The sequence below is a fragment of the Haliotis asinina genome, chromosome 2 (genome assembly GCF_037392515.1).
Source record: "Haliotis asinina isolate JCU_RB_2024 chromosome 2, JCU_Hal_asi_v2, whole genome shotgun sequence".
Lineage (NCBI taxonomy): Eukaryota > Metazoa > Mollusca > Gastropoda > Lepetellida > Haliotidae > Haliotis > Haliotis asinina.
In genome coordinates, this window is record NC_090281.1 from 34,535,324 (window position 1) to 34,551,523 (window position 16,200).

Below are 16,200 nucleotides of genomic sequence, written 5' to 3' on the forward strand. Positions count from 1 at the left end.
TTCTCAAGGAGTCTTACAAATCTATTGTCACGCATATAAGCATGTGTTACATAGTGTTTGTCAAAATGTGGTGCCACCATGTATTCTTTGAATATTGTGGGAAATTCAAATCAAAATCCTTTATTGTATTCACTATCATTTTGTTATCTTGCCTGGTGACAGTGTTGAGAAAGATCTACTTAAGCCAGACTGATTTTATTCTTGTTTTATGGATCTTTGTCCTCGAAAACATAACGGAGCAGAACAAAATAAATTTTAAAAATCACTAGTCAAAGTTATATTAATTTAAAAACAAATACTTTTGTAAATGTATGAGGCGTATATGAGGCAAAAAAAAAGTATTTAAGTGTCTTTTTAAGTTTACAGTTTGGGCAAGTGGAAACATTAGGATTTTATTGTTTGAGTAGGAAAAATTTGTTTGCATTTTTTTATTATTATTATTCTTGAAAAAATATGACCCATGGATCCGTAATATTATTGTTCTGGCCTCACCTCGAAATATGATGAAATCAGTGGTTTGAATCAATGCTTTTTATGGTGACATGAAACCATCTCATTGTTCAACCAGTCATGAAATATTCTGGAAAATCCACACAATCTCCAATAGATTTTTGTATTATTAATGAAAAAGAATTGTGAAACTGCAAATCACTGATTTCATTTTCCTGCAACAGTGACTATGAAATACTGTGACTTAGCATTGATTCTGAGATGCTCGAGTCAAAAGGCATGAAATATTCCAAAAGGGAGATACAGGATTTATTGAAACTGTACCTTGGCACAGGTGAGTAATGAAACCATCCCGTGCTTGGCTCACCTTGGTACCAATTCACAAAGTGTTTGTAACATTGTGACAAATCATAACTCAAATCAAATCATGATGCTACATCATTGACTTACTAATGAACAAATTGTGGATCGGGACCCAGCAGTGTAACTGACCAATCATCTTGGGTGTTTCAGGCTACCTCAGCACTGCCATAGCTTCAGCACTAGCTTGGTCTGTTCTAACCAATCACAGTGCTTGTTATGGCAAAAGAACAATGAAATAAACCAATGGAGGGCTTTCCTAATTTCAAATCAGAAATTGTTTTTATCCCATTGTTTTTAGCACGTTTAACACGAAATGTGGGATATAGTATTAGGCTTCGTCCGTCCACACATACGTCTGCCCATCCGTACATATGAAATGGAGTAAGTAAAAAACACTTAACTACATTCTTTTTCATATTTGGTACCTAGGTTCATCACAGAATGAGAAAGGTGTTGGTCAGGTTTCATGACCTTAACTTTAACATTTCATTGTTGACAGCAAGTTATCCCAAGAACTGGTTGATGGATTTTCTTCATAGTTGACACCAGGCTCTATCTAGGGATGTTATAAGGCCCAGTTGCTTTTGATGGCCTTCAGGTCATTTTCACACTGACACTTTGAAGGATTCAGCATGTTCACCTACCTACATGCTTAGCTTGTCAGCGAGATATCTCAAGAACCAGTCCGTGGATTTTCTTCATATTTGACACCAAGCTTCATCTACAGATGGTGTAGGACCCAGTCAGTTTTAGTGATCTTCTCATCATTTTCAAGGTCATTGTGACACTTTGAATGTTTCAGCACAAAGTTTGAGTTGATAATTTGCAGCGGGGGGATTATGTTACCGTAGTGACAATGCTTGTTGAAATGAAATACCTACTCCTCTTGGGGTGTCATAAGACCAATTTTCTACTAGTGGATGACCACTCAGGAACGGAATTTAAAGGGGGACTACAATAATCTAGACCTGGACCAAAAACTGCCATTAGAGCATCCCTTTAGGGATGTATTTTGTGGATGTATTCTTGCAAGGAATTTAAAAAATTTGGTATCTTCGATCCCAAAAGGTCCCCTGTGCTCCATGCTTGTCAGCTACATGCAGTAAGTCTTTATGATTGATAGTGTGGCTGTCATACGAAGGTGGTGTAGAATGTTGGCCATGCTATGAACCACCTGTTTGTCTGAGCCAAGGTTGAATATATTCAGGCTGTGATATAAATTGGGTTAATTGCTGACAGTGGCATAAAGCAAAACAATCATCATAGGTGCAAGTAAAGTAATAATTGTCTTTCCCAGATGGACAAAGGATACTTCCAGATACAACAAAGGACTGTATTTAGGAAGCAGTTAGACATTATTTGGCTTAAACGGGGCATGGTGAGTGAGCTGACTGCGGTGCCAGGCTAGTGATCCACCCTAACAGCATGCAGTTTGAGAAGTGTTGATTGGTCAGTTGAACATGTTGAAGTTGAGCCACTTTTTAAACAAGGGTTTGCTATTTTTCAGTTTCACTTGTCCTTGATGTATGTATACCACCCAAAACAAACCTGGGTATCCGATCCACAAAACATTCATAGTGCTGTGACATTCGTAATCCAGTGATAAACTGTGGAGTTACAACAGCATGTTACGTGAAGAATGATTTGTGGATCGTAACCCCTACCAAATATGTTAGAGTAGAATAGCTGTTTGAGATAGGTTCCAGAAACATGGATTTCATTGATCTCTGAATTATTCTTATATTATTTATTTATTTTTGTGTGCATTTAAACATTTTTCTGTGTTGAGTATTTTTCTATGTATACACTTTCAATAAAGTGCTCCAATGAAAAAGATAACAGGGTTTGTTGTGGAGACATTGTTATTTCTCATTCTTGATTGAGAGTGATTCAGCCTTGAAGACATAAGTGTTGTTGGTAGTCACATAGTTTTCCTAGATGCTAAACATTCACACTTTGGCAGGAGTGAGTGAATTAAGTTTTACGCCATTATGAAAAGTGAGACTGACTACACTCTTACCTTGCATGAATTAACACCAAGCTGATAAACTTTAAAACCATCTCAATATCAATATAAAGCCAAACAAATAATGTCAGTAAAATAATTTATTGAATATCCTATTCAAAAGGCTTCAAAATAGAAGTATGTTAAAATAAATATAACTGCATAGTAAATTATACATAACATGGTACCAAAAGCATAAAGAGCAAAGTAAGTATAGCAACCTTGTCTTGGGAGAATGAGGGACATCGAGTACATGAAACAGCCTAATAATACTACAATTGAATTCTTACCAGTTCCGTAATGACAGACCAAGCCTGATAAAAAGCTACAGCTAATACAAGACAACATTCATAGAGAGAAGAATTAGAATTCGTCTTCAGCTTGTAAGAGGTGACTGATGAATCAGGTGGTCAGGCTCACTGACCTGGCCGACACTTGTTATTGTATCCCAACTGCGTTGATCAATGTTCATGTTGCGATAAGTGCAGTGCTAAACATCAAACAAACAAACAAATACAAACAACTTCTTAGATTGCTCCTTACATTACAATGTTACCAGAGGTATCACTTACTATAAAATATTTTATGTCCAACCTAAGACAAAGATCTGTGGAAACCACATTCCTCAAACACAAATAACAAGTAACGAATTATGCATAAGTACAGTGAGACCCCATGTACCCGGACCCCAAATATCACAACCCTTGCCTTCTGGTCAATATTCATTAGAAACCAATGTCTTATGTTAAAAAGGTCACTCACTTATAGGCTATGCAGTTTCCATTTCCTGACGGTAAGTTTACAAACCAGCCGGCCAGCTAAATCACATAACTGCCTCACTTATCCCTGAAGCTTTGGTCTTCAACTGACCATGTGAAGCATGAGTGTCCCACGTGTTTTGACACAAGACAAGGTCTGCTCATGCGGATTAATGACAGATCAGAGGGTGTTGGTGGTGATTAGCAGGCCTATTTGACACAGATTGAATTGAATTTGGCAAATCAAATCACTGTTCTGGAAGTGATATTAGTTTTTTTAAAGTGATAGGAGTGTATGCTCATTGCCGTTTCAACACCAAAGGCTGCGTTACAGATACATGTATCCATATATCCAGATATTCAGTCATTTGGACGATTTATGCAAAAAAAATATCTGGATATCAGTGGTCTCTCTGTACACCTTTCAAAGCCAGTATCCTCTGAGTCCTGTACCACCTGTGGAATATTCATGCAAATTCTTTTCTTTTAAATTCTACTAAAGTCCAAGGTAAATCTTTTATCAAAGTACACACTGTGAAACTGTTGAAGACTTCAAATACAGTTTTATTGAATAGTGGCTTCTGTTAAAGCACAAGTGGAGTGCATATGGACTTCAAGTACAGTGAATAGATTACATGGTGACTTCAAATGAAGCACTGATTTTATTACATAGTGACTTCATACAGCAAAGATTTATCACATATACTGACTTCAACTTCAATTACAGACTGTCAGTAACAGGTACTGCCTTTCTTCACTGAAACAATAAAATTAAGGTAACTGCATTTTACACAATTTTCACTTTAATGGGAGATAACTGTTCACCAACACAAATGTCTTAAGTCCTTTAAAGCACTTCATATTTATTGAAAAGAAAATGATACTTTTTACATGGCAGTGTTTTTAAGTAGTTATAAGAAATGGATTATAATAAGCTCATTTGTAAATTTGTTTTGGTTTTGAATATGTGGCAAATTTCAACAAAGTCAGGTTCTCATACAAAAATATTGACATTATCACAAAGTCAAAGCTAAATATTTCTCTGAAACTCCAGCACTGTAAAATGAACTATGAACATGGTGATAAATAATGTCAACAACCACAGCAGTTTGATATAAGTACACAGCAGCCTTGCGTAACAGGAAGTGAGTTGTCCCCTTTCAATTGAAATTCAAAAAACTTAAAGGCCACCAGAGTGGGTGAGTTAAGATATAAAGTCACATCGGCAATATTTCATCCACATCGTGACTTAAGGTCACAAGAAAACAAAAGATGAAGTTAAATGGATTGACAATATAACTTGTTCCTTTTCACCATTCCATCTCCTGAAATGCCCCTCAAGACGAAACTATTCCTGAGTACATAAGTGAACTGACTAAGAACATAGTGCACAGAATGTCTTCAAAAAAATGTGAAAAAGACATGCATTTGATTTGCTCTATTTCTTGGCACTTTGTTAATTTGCCATCATTTTTAATTCTACTTTATGTTACTGTTTCTTGGCAAGATTTTGACATGTTGTATTGTGCCTTAACTATTGTGATACAACTAATGTGAGCATTAATGCAAAAGGGTAATTTGTAACACAAATTAAAGTGTTAGATTCAAGGGGAGGTAAATCCTTAAAGATTTGTAGCAGTCAAAGGGAGATAACTCATCAAAACTGGAGTCCATCTTGTCTTACTCGATATCACAATGTAGCAAGTTTAAATAGGGACACACCATCCACAAAATTATGCTTTGTCTGCAAATGTGCTACCAACAGTTTTCCAGTAAAACAAATGAAAATTAATTCATACCCTTACAAGTACTTACAGAATGGAACTGAGACAATCGTGCCAGTCAAATTGATGCTGGTGTAGGTGCTGAGGATACCGTAACACAAGGTTGTACGTACTCATTTGTCATCATGATGCAAAATACAATGTATACTGACCTTTGAAGTGTCAACCAGACAGTGAAAATTCAGTAGCCATGTAGCTTTTCCAGACATAAAACTTGATTTACATGTTTAATAGCACTTGATCTTTTAGTGTCAACTATGAAAACTTTCACATTTTTTAAAGGTTCTCAGGAATTTTGAACATCTCAGTGAACTTAAAAACAAAATTACTAGTCAGTACAAGTAACTTCACTGTAGTATCACTGGCTATAATGTGCCTTGATTTTGTTAGGATAAGTTTAACTAAACAAGACAAACACATTCTCATACATCTAACAATTTGAAATTCAAGATTACTTCAGGTGAAAAGAGTAGAATGCATTATCTCTTTAAATGCATTATTCTGAGAGCCCCAGTAACTGTGGTAACACCATTTTGTGTTTTTTTTTATGAGCCTCTATTGGAAAAATAGAAAAACTATTTGTTTGGCATAAAATATGAAAACATTTTTGATTTCTAAAGAAAACTACTCAATCCCGAAGACATTTTGCAGAAATATTTTGCCTCATCAAACAAAAATATTTCTCAACAACCTAAAACTGACAGGCCTATGTGATTAAGGAAACACATCAAGTGACAGGTTTCAGAGTAATCACAGATTTCAGATTTCTCAGCACTTAAACAGCATCCAATCAACAAACAGATATTTAAATTTGAATGAAAAGAACACAAGGTCATCATAATTCATCCTTTTTCTGTTTTGGTTCAAAAGCCCAGAAAGATGAGGACAATCCTTTAGTGTCTCGTTCTCTCTTGGCGAATGCTGTAAATGTTGAGATACAGTTTCCTATGAAGTGGTCTGCCTTGCCTAGAATAGCAAGGTCAAGGTGAGGGCTGGCTGGACTGCTCTGTTTCACAAACTTAACCTGAAATTAGAAAATGACATGAAAATAGAAACAACAAAAACCTATCTACATCTGCAATGCTAAAAGCAATTTGATTGTACAATTCTGGCTGTGTCATGAGCACATGTTTATTAGACACTTCATTCAGCAGTACTACAGTTATACAACATGGTCTGTGCACAAGTGAGTTTGGACCAGACAAGCCAGTGATTGACACTTCAAGAAATGAGTGAGTAAGTGAGGTTTGTTTTATGTCACTTTCAGCAATGCTCCAGCTATATCACAACAGGAGACACCAGAAATGGGCTTCAGACATTGTACCCAGGAGGGGACTCAAACCCGGATCTTCAGCATGACGAGCAAATGCACTAACCTCTATGCTACCCAACTGCTCCCTATGAGAAATCATGACCGAACTGTGTTTATGAATCACTAGCAAATAGTTATGATACTATGCGTTTGTGAAAAGGTTCTTCAATCACGCTTTCTCGAAAATGGTTCAAGAAATTCACAGTGGATCTGTTTACTTGTTCAACATACCTTCATGTACATTTTTAAACATTTCTAAATACAGCAGTGCAGTCACATTAAATGCATATTTAATTGACTCAACAGGCTGTTTACTCCATGAGCATCACTCCCAATATCTGGACACACTGGTATATACACAGCCAGGTTATACATTGAAAGTTCCCCATTTATCCAAGAATCACTAATGTGAAACAAGCAGCTATACCTTCATCCTTGATATCTCCAGGATATACATTCCGATAAATCTCCACTATACCCTAGATATATCAAGGATTCAATACCTTAAACAGACCTACAATGTTAACATGACAAAATTACCTTTTTCATGGCTTTTTGCATGACATCTATTAAATCCCTGTCGTCTGTGGCAACAAAAACTGTTCCTGCATTTAACCTTTTGACCTCAGCCTTGACCTTCTTAACAACACTTTTATCTGATGGGTAACATGTTTCTTTGGTCGCCTTGCCCTTTTCTCCTCGGTAGCCAACACACTGAGGAGATGCAAACATGTTTTCCGAGCTGTCCATGTGTTCACAGGCTCTTTTCTGCAACAAAGCAGCGACAAAGATATCATTACAACCATGCAAACAACCAATGTTGTATCAACGTATCGTATGTTTGGGTCAAAATGATGCTGATGAATCACAATTTAACACCAAATCGGTTCAAGATCAAACATTAATTTCAATGCATGATGTAAAAGTTTCATAACATTTGTCTCCAGAAAAGAAAAATACTTGACAAACTATCATCATTTTGTTTTGATTTTCGAACAAAGTTTTACTCGAGTTAATTAACTGTTTCTGAAAAGATAGATACATGTACCAGCATCATGGATTACTGGTGGAACATACTACTTACAAAATCAATGCCATTTCTGAGATGAATCCCAATAAAAGGCTTGTCTTTTATATTTTTTGCAATGAAATCGTCTGCCATTTTCTCATATTTGTCTGACCAGCGGACATACTTCTGCAGTGGAACGTCTGCCCTCTGGACAGGGAAGGCTCCGGGGGGTCCTGTGAACGCAAGCACCGGGTATTTGTCCCCAGGGTATCTGAAATTAAAAATACATGTACAAATGATAATTAGTCTAAACAGGCGCTATGTTCCATTTAAGGATGTTGTTTGACTCTTAGGCGAGCTATGTCTCAATCAACTTTTGCCCTTAATTCTGAAAAGCTGCATGCCCTAATTATCCAAAACCATAAAGAGTTGCGGGTCCTGATGAGAATGTGTAGGTCCTATATTTTAACTACAATACAAATAATTAACAGCAAACAAAGCCATAAGGACCTGCCGAAGACAAAACCTGTGAATCAGAGTGGTTTTCAGTCAACTCTGGGCCAATTCAGGACCAGCATTAATTTCAAACACTGATCTAAACAGTCTTGAACAGGACAAATGTAGCATATATTATATTTGGGATTACACTTTCTTGAAAAAACCCCAAATTTTAGTACTCATGGTCAGTTGGTAGGTTTAGACCCATCAGGGACTAACCCACTAACTCACTCAGACACCATGGCTTCCACAAAAATTGAACTCGGACAACTGGTAGTCTAACCCACTAACTCACTCAGACACCACGGCTTCCACAAAAATTGAACTCGGACAACTGGTAGTCTAACCCACTAACTCACTCAGACACCATGGCTTCCACAAAAATTGAACTCGGACAACTGGTAGTCTAACCCACTAACTCACTCAGACACCACGGCTTCCACAAAAATTGAACTCGGACAACTGGTAGTCTAACCCACTAACTCACTCAGACACCATGGCTTCCACAAAAATTGAACTCGGACAACTGGTAGTCTAACCCACTAACTCACTCAGACACCACGGCTTCCACAAAAATTGAACTCGGACAACTGGTAGTCTAGCCCACTAACTCACTCAGACACCATGGCTTCCACAAAAATTGAACTCGGACAACTGGTAGTCTAACCCACTAACTCACTCAGACACCACGGCTTCCACAAAAATTGAACTCGGACAACTGGTAGTCTAACCCACTAACTCACTCAGACACCACGGCTTCCACAAAAATTGAACTCGGACAACTGGTAGTCTAACCCACTAACTCAATCAGACACCACGGCTTCCACAAAAATTGAACTCGGACAACTGGTAGTCTAACCCACTAACTCAATCAGACACCACGGCTTCCACAAAAATTGAACTCGGACAACTGGTAGTCTAACCCACTAACTCACTCAGACACCACGGCTTCCACAAAAATTGAACTCGGACAACTGGTAGTCTAACCCACTAACTCACTCAGACACCACGGCTTCCACAAAAATTGAACTCGGACAACTGGTAGTCTAAACCATGGACTTAGTGTTCCCCTCTAAAAATTGAAAATATTGGCATGGGTCCAAGGGACTGTTTATAATTTATGGTTAAAGGGCGGTGATGATGATTTTAATGGTGAAGCATGTACAATGTGAATGAGACTCCCTGAAACTTAAGCACAAAGAAACTGCCCCCCTCCCCCTGCATGTCATGTACAAAATCAATGACCCCCCCCCCTCACCTTTCCATAATTTTAAGCATATTTTTAAATATTTAAAACTATACTCACTCACTCACATTTGCTGAAACCTCTACAGTTTAATTCCCACCCTCTTGTATTTACAAGAACCCCTAAATTAGACCGACTACTGAACAGGCTGACAGGTGCTTAATCAAGGGAGGCAACTCTATCCCAAATCATGGACCTGATTAACTCTGACTGTCAGCCAGTCATGGAATGTCCAGTAGCATGTAACTTTACTCTTTACAGCTGCACCAGTGCATGTTGCCAGTTGCAGGTGCTCAAGTTAATTGTACATGTCACTGTGACCAAGAATAACTCTCAAATTCTGAAATTAAGGGTGAAATGGTATATCACAGTATCTGTAGAACCACAGTATTTTACCTTCCCTTTGGTATACAGTAACACAATCCCCAAAAATGGTACCAGTATTTTCGGTTTTCGTACCAACATTTTACCAACCTGGGGCCCGTTTCACAAAACTCTCGTAAGCCTAAGGTCTCGTAAGTTTTCTCGTATCATTCCTGCTTCCTATGTTACAGTATAGGAGGTACGAATGCTACGAGAAAAGTTACGAGACCTTAGGCTTACGAGAGTTTTGTGAAACGGGGCCCTGTATAAATCAATCATTTTGGCAAAATCTGTGCATTTCTTTACAAGATTTCTCTTGTTGTCAATTTTCTGCATTATGATCATATCTCAATGAACGAACCAAAATGAGCAAAATCATATTGCCTTGTATCGCAATACATACTGTACCATGGTAAGAGCATGCAGTTTCACTCCTAACTGAAAATTACAGAAGTTGTTAACCTGTAAGCATTGCTTTACCTCACTGCATATATTAGACCATGTTCGCTCATAAATGCTAGATGCAACTGTTATTAATGAGCAAAGGTATCACACTAAATACAAGCTACTTACCTTTTCTGCCAGCGTTTCATTTCATGGGCACTTTCAGTATCATAATAGAGAGGTGAGAAAAACTCTGACTTGTCAAAGTCGATGTTGTACGTATCCCAGAAGGAGGCAAATGGGTTGCCATCTTTTGCATTACAGTCATTCTTCTTTTCTCCGTATGTGCGCTCACTGTGACAGAATGCTGCAAGCAAGCACAACACCTTGTCAGACACAGCATAATATCCAGAATACACGACAGTCAAGCAGCATAATGGTCAGACAAAATGGTCTCAAGCAATACAGTGTCAATCATATACACCATAATTTCTTACTAATCATGTTTACACGACATCATAATGTCTGTCAGTCAAATTTATGACAATCAGATAAAACAATAACATCAGTGCGACTCTACAAACGTCAACTTTTCAGTTATAATGGCTAAATCCACAGAAGAATGATTAATGACTATAATGGCTCATGTAACTAAAGGTCAATGTAACTAAAGGTTATATAGTAACTCTTAATCGAATATACTAATTGAAGTCAATCATTGCTATGACTAGGTTCCTTCTTAAAGTTAGATTTTGTATATTATGTTAGTTGCGTTACTATTGGAGACGTGAAACTCAAGTTTACATCTCACAAGGACCCACTGTATTCTGTTTAACTGAGTTACAAGTGAAGCGACTTTATCTGATTGTACATATGCGTTGTCCGGGCGGCCACAAGGTTGGCGCCAGCTTCTTCATAAACCGCTCCATTGTGATGACGCGATGGAACTTGGCTACCTCGCTAACTTTGAAATATGTATCAAAAGCCACTTGGACCTGTGTGAGAAAAATATGTGGAAATAAGGAAAAAACCTTAAGCTACTGCAACATAAAGGTGTCTGCCTCGTGAATACAAAGCTGCAGAGGCTATGTCTGATAGCCAATCTATATTATTAGGACAGTGGGGATGGTGGAGTAGCCCAATGGTTAAAGGTTTCTCTCATCACATGGGTATAGTGTGTGAAGCCCATTTCTGGTTTTCCCCGCTGTGATACCAGAAAAGGCTTCACTCATTGTACCCATTTGGGAATCGAACACTTTTAACCACTACGCAACCTCACCACTCCCTAATTCAAAACGATCTTGCAAGGTTTGTGTATATACATCAATATGAAGTGTCAGTTTGGAGGGGCAAGCAAATGCTTTAACCTCAAGGCTACCTAAATCCACAAATCATTAAAGAAGTAATCAAGCAGTCACTATTACAGTAATGAAGATGTTGTTTCAGTATATGAGACAGTACGGCATTCAACATTTCAAGGTGAGACTTACAGATCTACTCTGGCCTCGTCGATATTCTACCCAAGGCGGAAGTATAAGGGTGCGGTTAATTGAGGATGCAAATCTCAGGGCTCCCAAGAACTGGTCTGCTTGATTTCCAAACCTTCCTGAAAAATATATCAAACAAATCAGAATTCTTTAACAAGTAAGGCCAGTCTGAACCTGTTACCAGTTAGGAATACTCAACAGACACTGTTGATCTCTGGCTTCCAGAATGAAGGGTACTTATAACTGCCACAAGTGCAAAGCAATTATTTTGAATCAAACAATATCATTTATATGAATGGTGATGATGAAAATTTTTTAAACTCAGAAAAGCATGAATTATGAACAAGTCATTATAAAAAATGACAAAAAATATATAAAATAAAACATTTGTCATCAGGATTCCTATAAAAACGTCTTGAACATTTTGTTTAGAAGAAGAAGGTGGAACCAGTGCTGGAACCACAGGTGAAGAGACTAACCCAAAGAGAATATCAATACACAGAACAGAAACACAGTCTCACAGTCCTGGCACCACATTATTTTCCCCTTCTGCCAACCCTTATTGCAATACTAAAGCCCTAAATAAAGCAAGTCTAGACTTCCTCAGGTTCAGGGTCTGAATCTCCCATCTTACTTTGGCTCCTATTCAATTTAAACAGAATCACTTATACTAATCACAGTTATATATAATATATACTATTCTTATTCAATATTCAGTTTGCATAAGAAATGCTGATGCTGCACAAATTGTTACTAAGTGGCTGTTCAAATGCAGGAAGCTGTTGTGTTCAAATTTGAATGATGCATTAACGTGTCCTTAAATGCTAGGTTATCATTTGGGTTTACATAACTATTTGTTTATGACACAATGGCAAAGGGTCAAAAAGAACCGAAAAGGAAAACCATGGTAAGGTAACTGAGACACTTACCCATACAAGGACAATAGGCAATGTAGCCATTGCTGTCCACTTCTTCAGAATTGAGCTGACCAATGAAGTTGAAGATGAGGATGACTATTACAGTGATCATCGCTTGAAGACGGTCCATCTTGATCGGAAACCTGGAAAAGACTAGGTTACCATAACAACACATTTACTGAGTACATCAGGCCAAGTGGTGAGAGAGTATGGTTTCATACCACTTTTAGAAATATTCCAGTAATTAACAATAAATAGAATTTGGAACTCCAGGGCGACACCAGAAATCCACTCCTCATAATATACCCACATAATTATTTCAACCCAGGCTTTAGGTGTGACAACTGAACACTCTATCCACTAGACTATCCAATCATCTCATATTATTGATCTGATAGAGGTGTTTTTAAAACCAGAGGTTTCCACTGGAGACAAAGGAATGAGGTGTAAGTCAACTGTTGCATTTGGTTATGAATATGATACAAATAACACGAAAAACACATCACAGTATTGTGCACATCAAATTTCCTTATACATGCTGAAATGGTTGAGTAACAAGAAAATCCTTTATGCCCAGGTCTCATTCTGTTCAGTTAAACAAAGACTTAAAGATATACTCTTTCAAAATTGGTCAAGTAGTCTTTCATTATATAATAAATGCATTTACTACATTTCCCTTCACTTTTGACCATAAGGAAACATACATCTTCACTAATGAGATTCTGCTCCCTGATAAATATATATATATATATATAAATTGAAACCTGGAGACACCATGGAAATAGGAAACAAAATAGAATTTGTCAAATGTGCAACTTAAATAACGTCGAAGATGAATATAATTTGCGTTTGCCCAGCATACCTATTGATAAGAAATAGATACATGAAGCAATATTATGCAAACCTGAAACTCATAAGTTTATATCACTGATGAATAATTCCTCTAAAACACATTTAGTTTGACCATATATATTCACAAAGCTTTTCTAAGAAAGAATGTACTACTACCCACACATGAATCATTATTGTACTACAGGTCTGTGGCCTTGCTGTATGAAATAAAGATTGATTGATTAATTAATTGATTGAGTGATTGTTAGTAAACTGACTTCATCAAAAATCAATTCATCCATCTCAACGTAACACAGAATTCATCAAATCTATGACAACGAGACGACACTTTCAAGATGCTTGATACACAGCTTCATGTTGTGGTCGTTTATCTTCATCACTTTAGATCAAACAAGCACGCGTACTCGTTTACAAGCATCCTTACTTTTCTAAAGAAACCTTAGATGAGAATAACCCTGGATGAGGTGCACAGATTCTTTAGTTACACCTTCGAATGGAACTATATCAGACTTAAGAAAAGATATCTTCGCTGAAAGCAACAAACATCCACGGTACATGAAGTAATCTCACATCTCTGTCAAATGCATCTGTCATCGACTCTGCACGGAGCCCAGGAATGCGTAATGCCTCTGTCGGTCCTTAGTCCCAGAAGGAAGTGGACAGAGAATGTCGATATCACTACCGGCGGTAGTGTACGGCAATGCCCTTATCTGAAGAAGGGCACCTGTTGTTCGGCGTACCTCAGAATAAAATCTCACGCCACTCCGGGGTCCCTTGTCGATGTAACTCATATATGTGTTCACCTTCGCATCACACCTCAAGCAACCAGACCTGCAGAAATAGTACACGTGTTAAACCTTTATTTGTTTTGTGTTCGAACATGCGATTTCTAAGGGAGACTACTCTCTCGTGACGTTTTCAGTGTGGACCATGAAATATTTCAAGGGACAACGAAGCGCCTCAATCAGTCTTGTGCATAACGTTTACATGATGCATTTGTGATAGTGCTTATCTCCACACATGAAACTTGAATGGAGTGGTGATGAACTTTTAGATGACAAGTTGAACTATATATTCGAATGAGCTCTAAATGTGGAAAGTTCACAACTAACCGTGCTTTGCAAATGTACTGCGAAGGCTACACGAACTTAAGAGGATTATACTGTATATGTTTGTAAACATGTATCTCGTGAAATTCAAAGAACGTTTGCGAAACTGAAATTATCTTGTCAGGTTTAAATTATTACGTGAAGTTTTATTTAATCTGGCGCATAAAAATGCCGCTTGCAAACTTTAAAAACAGTTTACATGCATTGTGATCGAAGCATAATTGTATCTTGTAATTTTTTGTATTTTGTAAAATTTAAAAGTGATCTTGCCCGGAATGTGTTTATAACGCCAGAATTTCTTGGAGGATGTAATTGTGATGGGTTCGGCCATGTTTTTACCTAATGTATTATACAAAGTTTACTCGGTTGTTTCATTCACAATTCGAATTCTGGATTTTTATAACAAAGAGCCATGAAAATATGCTGTTTGTCTAGACTTAAACATCTTTTAGTGGGAAAATAGATTGGAAAGGCTAGTAATTCTTATTAGAACTTCAGAGTTTTGCAAGAGACTTGTTCAAAACACGCATTTTTGTTCTTTGATGAGGCAAACAATTTCTGTCAATTTTCTGTCTACAAAACATTTGTTTCAGGACATTTAGCAACAAATGTCCAAATCATTATTAAAACACACAACTTTATGGGTGACATTTTTTATTTCTTGTTTACTCCATAAAGGGACGCTTTGATGTAGAATCTCACGCCGCTAAATGCAATAAACTAAAGGTTGTCATCTATAAAGTTGTATGTTTTGTTTTTGACTCATCAACGTCTAGAATGCCGAACAAGCAATCGTCAAATCGTTATCTGTTAAACCTGGAAAAACCTCCCGATGATTATATAGCCCGTTCTTCAAATACAGCTTTGGGTCTAAAATTTAATTATAATTTTCATTGGATATTATCGATTTCCCTGCCTGTTTATTACTTTGCCAAGGTCGAGTGTGTTTGATCGACACTTGACTCTGGTTCCGAATAAGGCAACGTGCCAACAGCATGATCGTGCGATCAAACTGTTGCACAGAACAATGGATGGAAAGCGACACCCACCAAGAGTGAGTGGGTGTATTTTTACGCCACTTTTAGCAATATTCCAACAATAATCCTACCAGAAATGTGCTTAACAAATTGTACCCATGCATGTGAGAATCAAACCCGGAACTTGAGCATAGCGAGCGGACGCTTTAACCAGTAGGCTACCCCACTACCCCCAGGCAAGAAACTCCGTTGTCGACTTGCCTGTAAGATGTGTGGTGTATTTGTTGTATACTCTATGACGGAGGTGACTACGACGCCATGCGTCATACAGGTGACATTTTACAAGGGTTTTGTTTTGTTTAGCTTTTTTTTTTCATTTTTTTTTTCATTTTTTTTTTTTTTTTTTTTGCGTCGCTCTTAGCAATATTCCGGCTACATTTGGCAGCGGCCTGTGAGTAATGGAATCTAGACCGGGTACTCCACTGATCAAGAGCATACGCATCGATCTACGATGACATGTGTCAACATAGTCATGCAGCGTGTCTGGCCACCGGATCCCGTTAATCCCCTCGGGATCTTCACGGGTTTCTCACAAGGGAACTTTCGTTTCAGTTCGAACAGTGTGACTTTGGGAACTGAGCGGTTGCAACCAGAAATTCTAATATGCCCTATTGCCCAAACCTAAC

General features: G+C 37.7%; 1 protein-coding gene across 3 annotated transcripts; it reads right to left on the reverse strand.

Moving 5' to 3' along the window:
* Positions 1-2,904: 2,904 nt before the first annotated feature.
* LOC137273643 (GDP-fucose protein O-fucosyltransferase 1-like) lies at positions 2,905-14,329 on the reverse strand. 3 transcript variants are annotated; one of them, XM_067806421.1, is made up of 8 exons: positions 13,999-14,329; positions 12,589-12,719; positions 11,663-11,778; positions 11,044-11,167; positions 10,362-10,539; positions 7,757-7,952; positions 7,213-7,440; positions 2,905-6,384 (listed from the first exon to the last, which is right to left on the reverse strand). In XM_067806421.1, exons 1-8 carry the CDS (start codon positions 14,013-14,015, stop codon positions 6,196-6,198), a joined length of 1,179 nt encoding a protein of 392 aa, XP_067662522.1. In that variant the 5' UTR covers positions 14,016-14,329; the 3' UTR covers positions 2,905-6,195. The 3 variants fall into 3 exon arrangements, with proteins under 3 accessions (XP_067662522.1, XP_067662523.1, XP_067662524.1); XM_067806422.1 differs by having other exon boundaries at positions 14,169-14,317; XM_067806423.1 differs by having other exon boundaries at positions 13,853-14,029.
* Between the last annotated feature and the right edge of the window lie 1,871 nt (positions 14,330-16,200).

What these genes read in the sequence shown, in the direction of transcription:
- LOC137273643 (XM_067806421.1), bottom strand. An exon ending in ATGAAACGCTGGCAGAAAAG is followed by an intron (nt 7,953 to 10,361) that starts GTAAGTAGCTTG and finishes TTTTAATTTCAG; the next exon opens with ATACCCTGGGGACAAATACC. An exon ending in TGCAAAAAGCCATGAAAAAG is followed by an intron (nt 6,385 to 7,212) that starts GTAATTTTGTCA and finishes TTCTAATTTCAG; the next exon opens with GTTAAGTTTGTGAAACAGAG.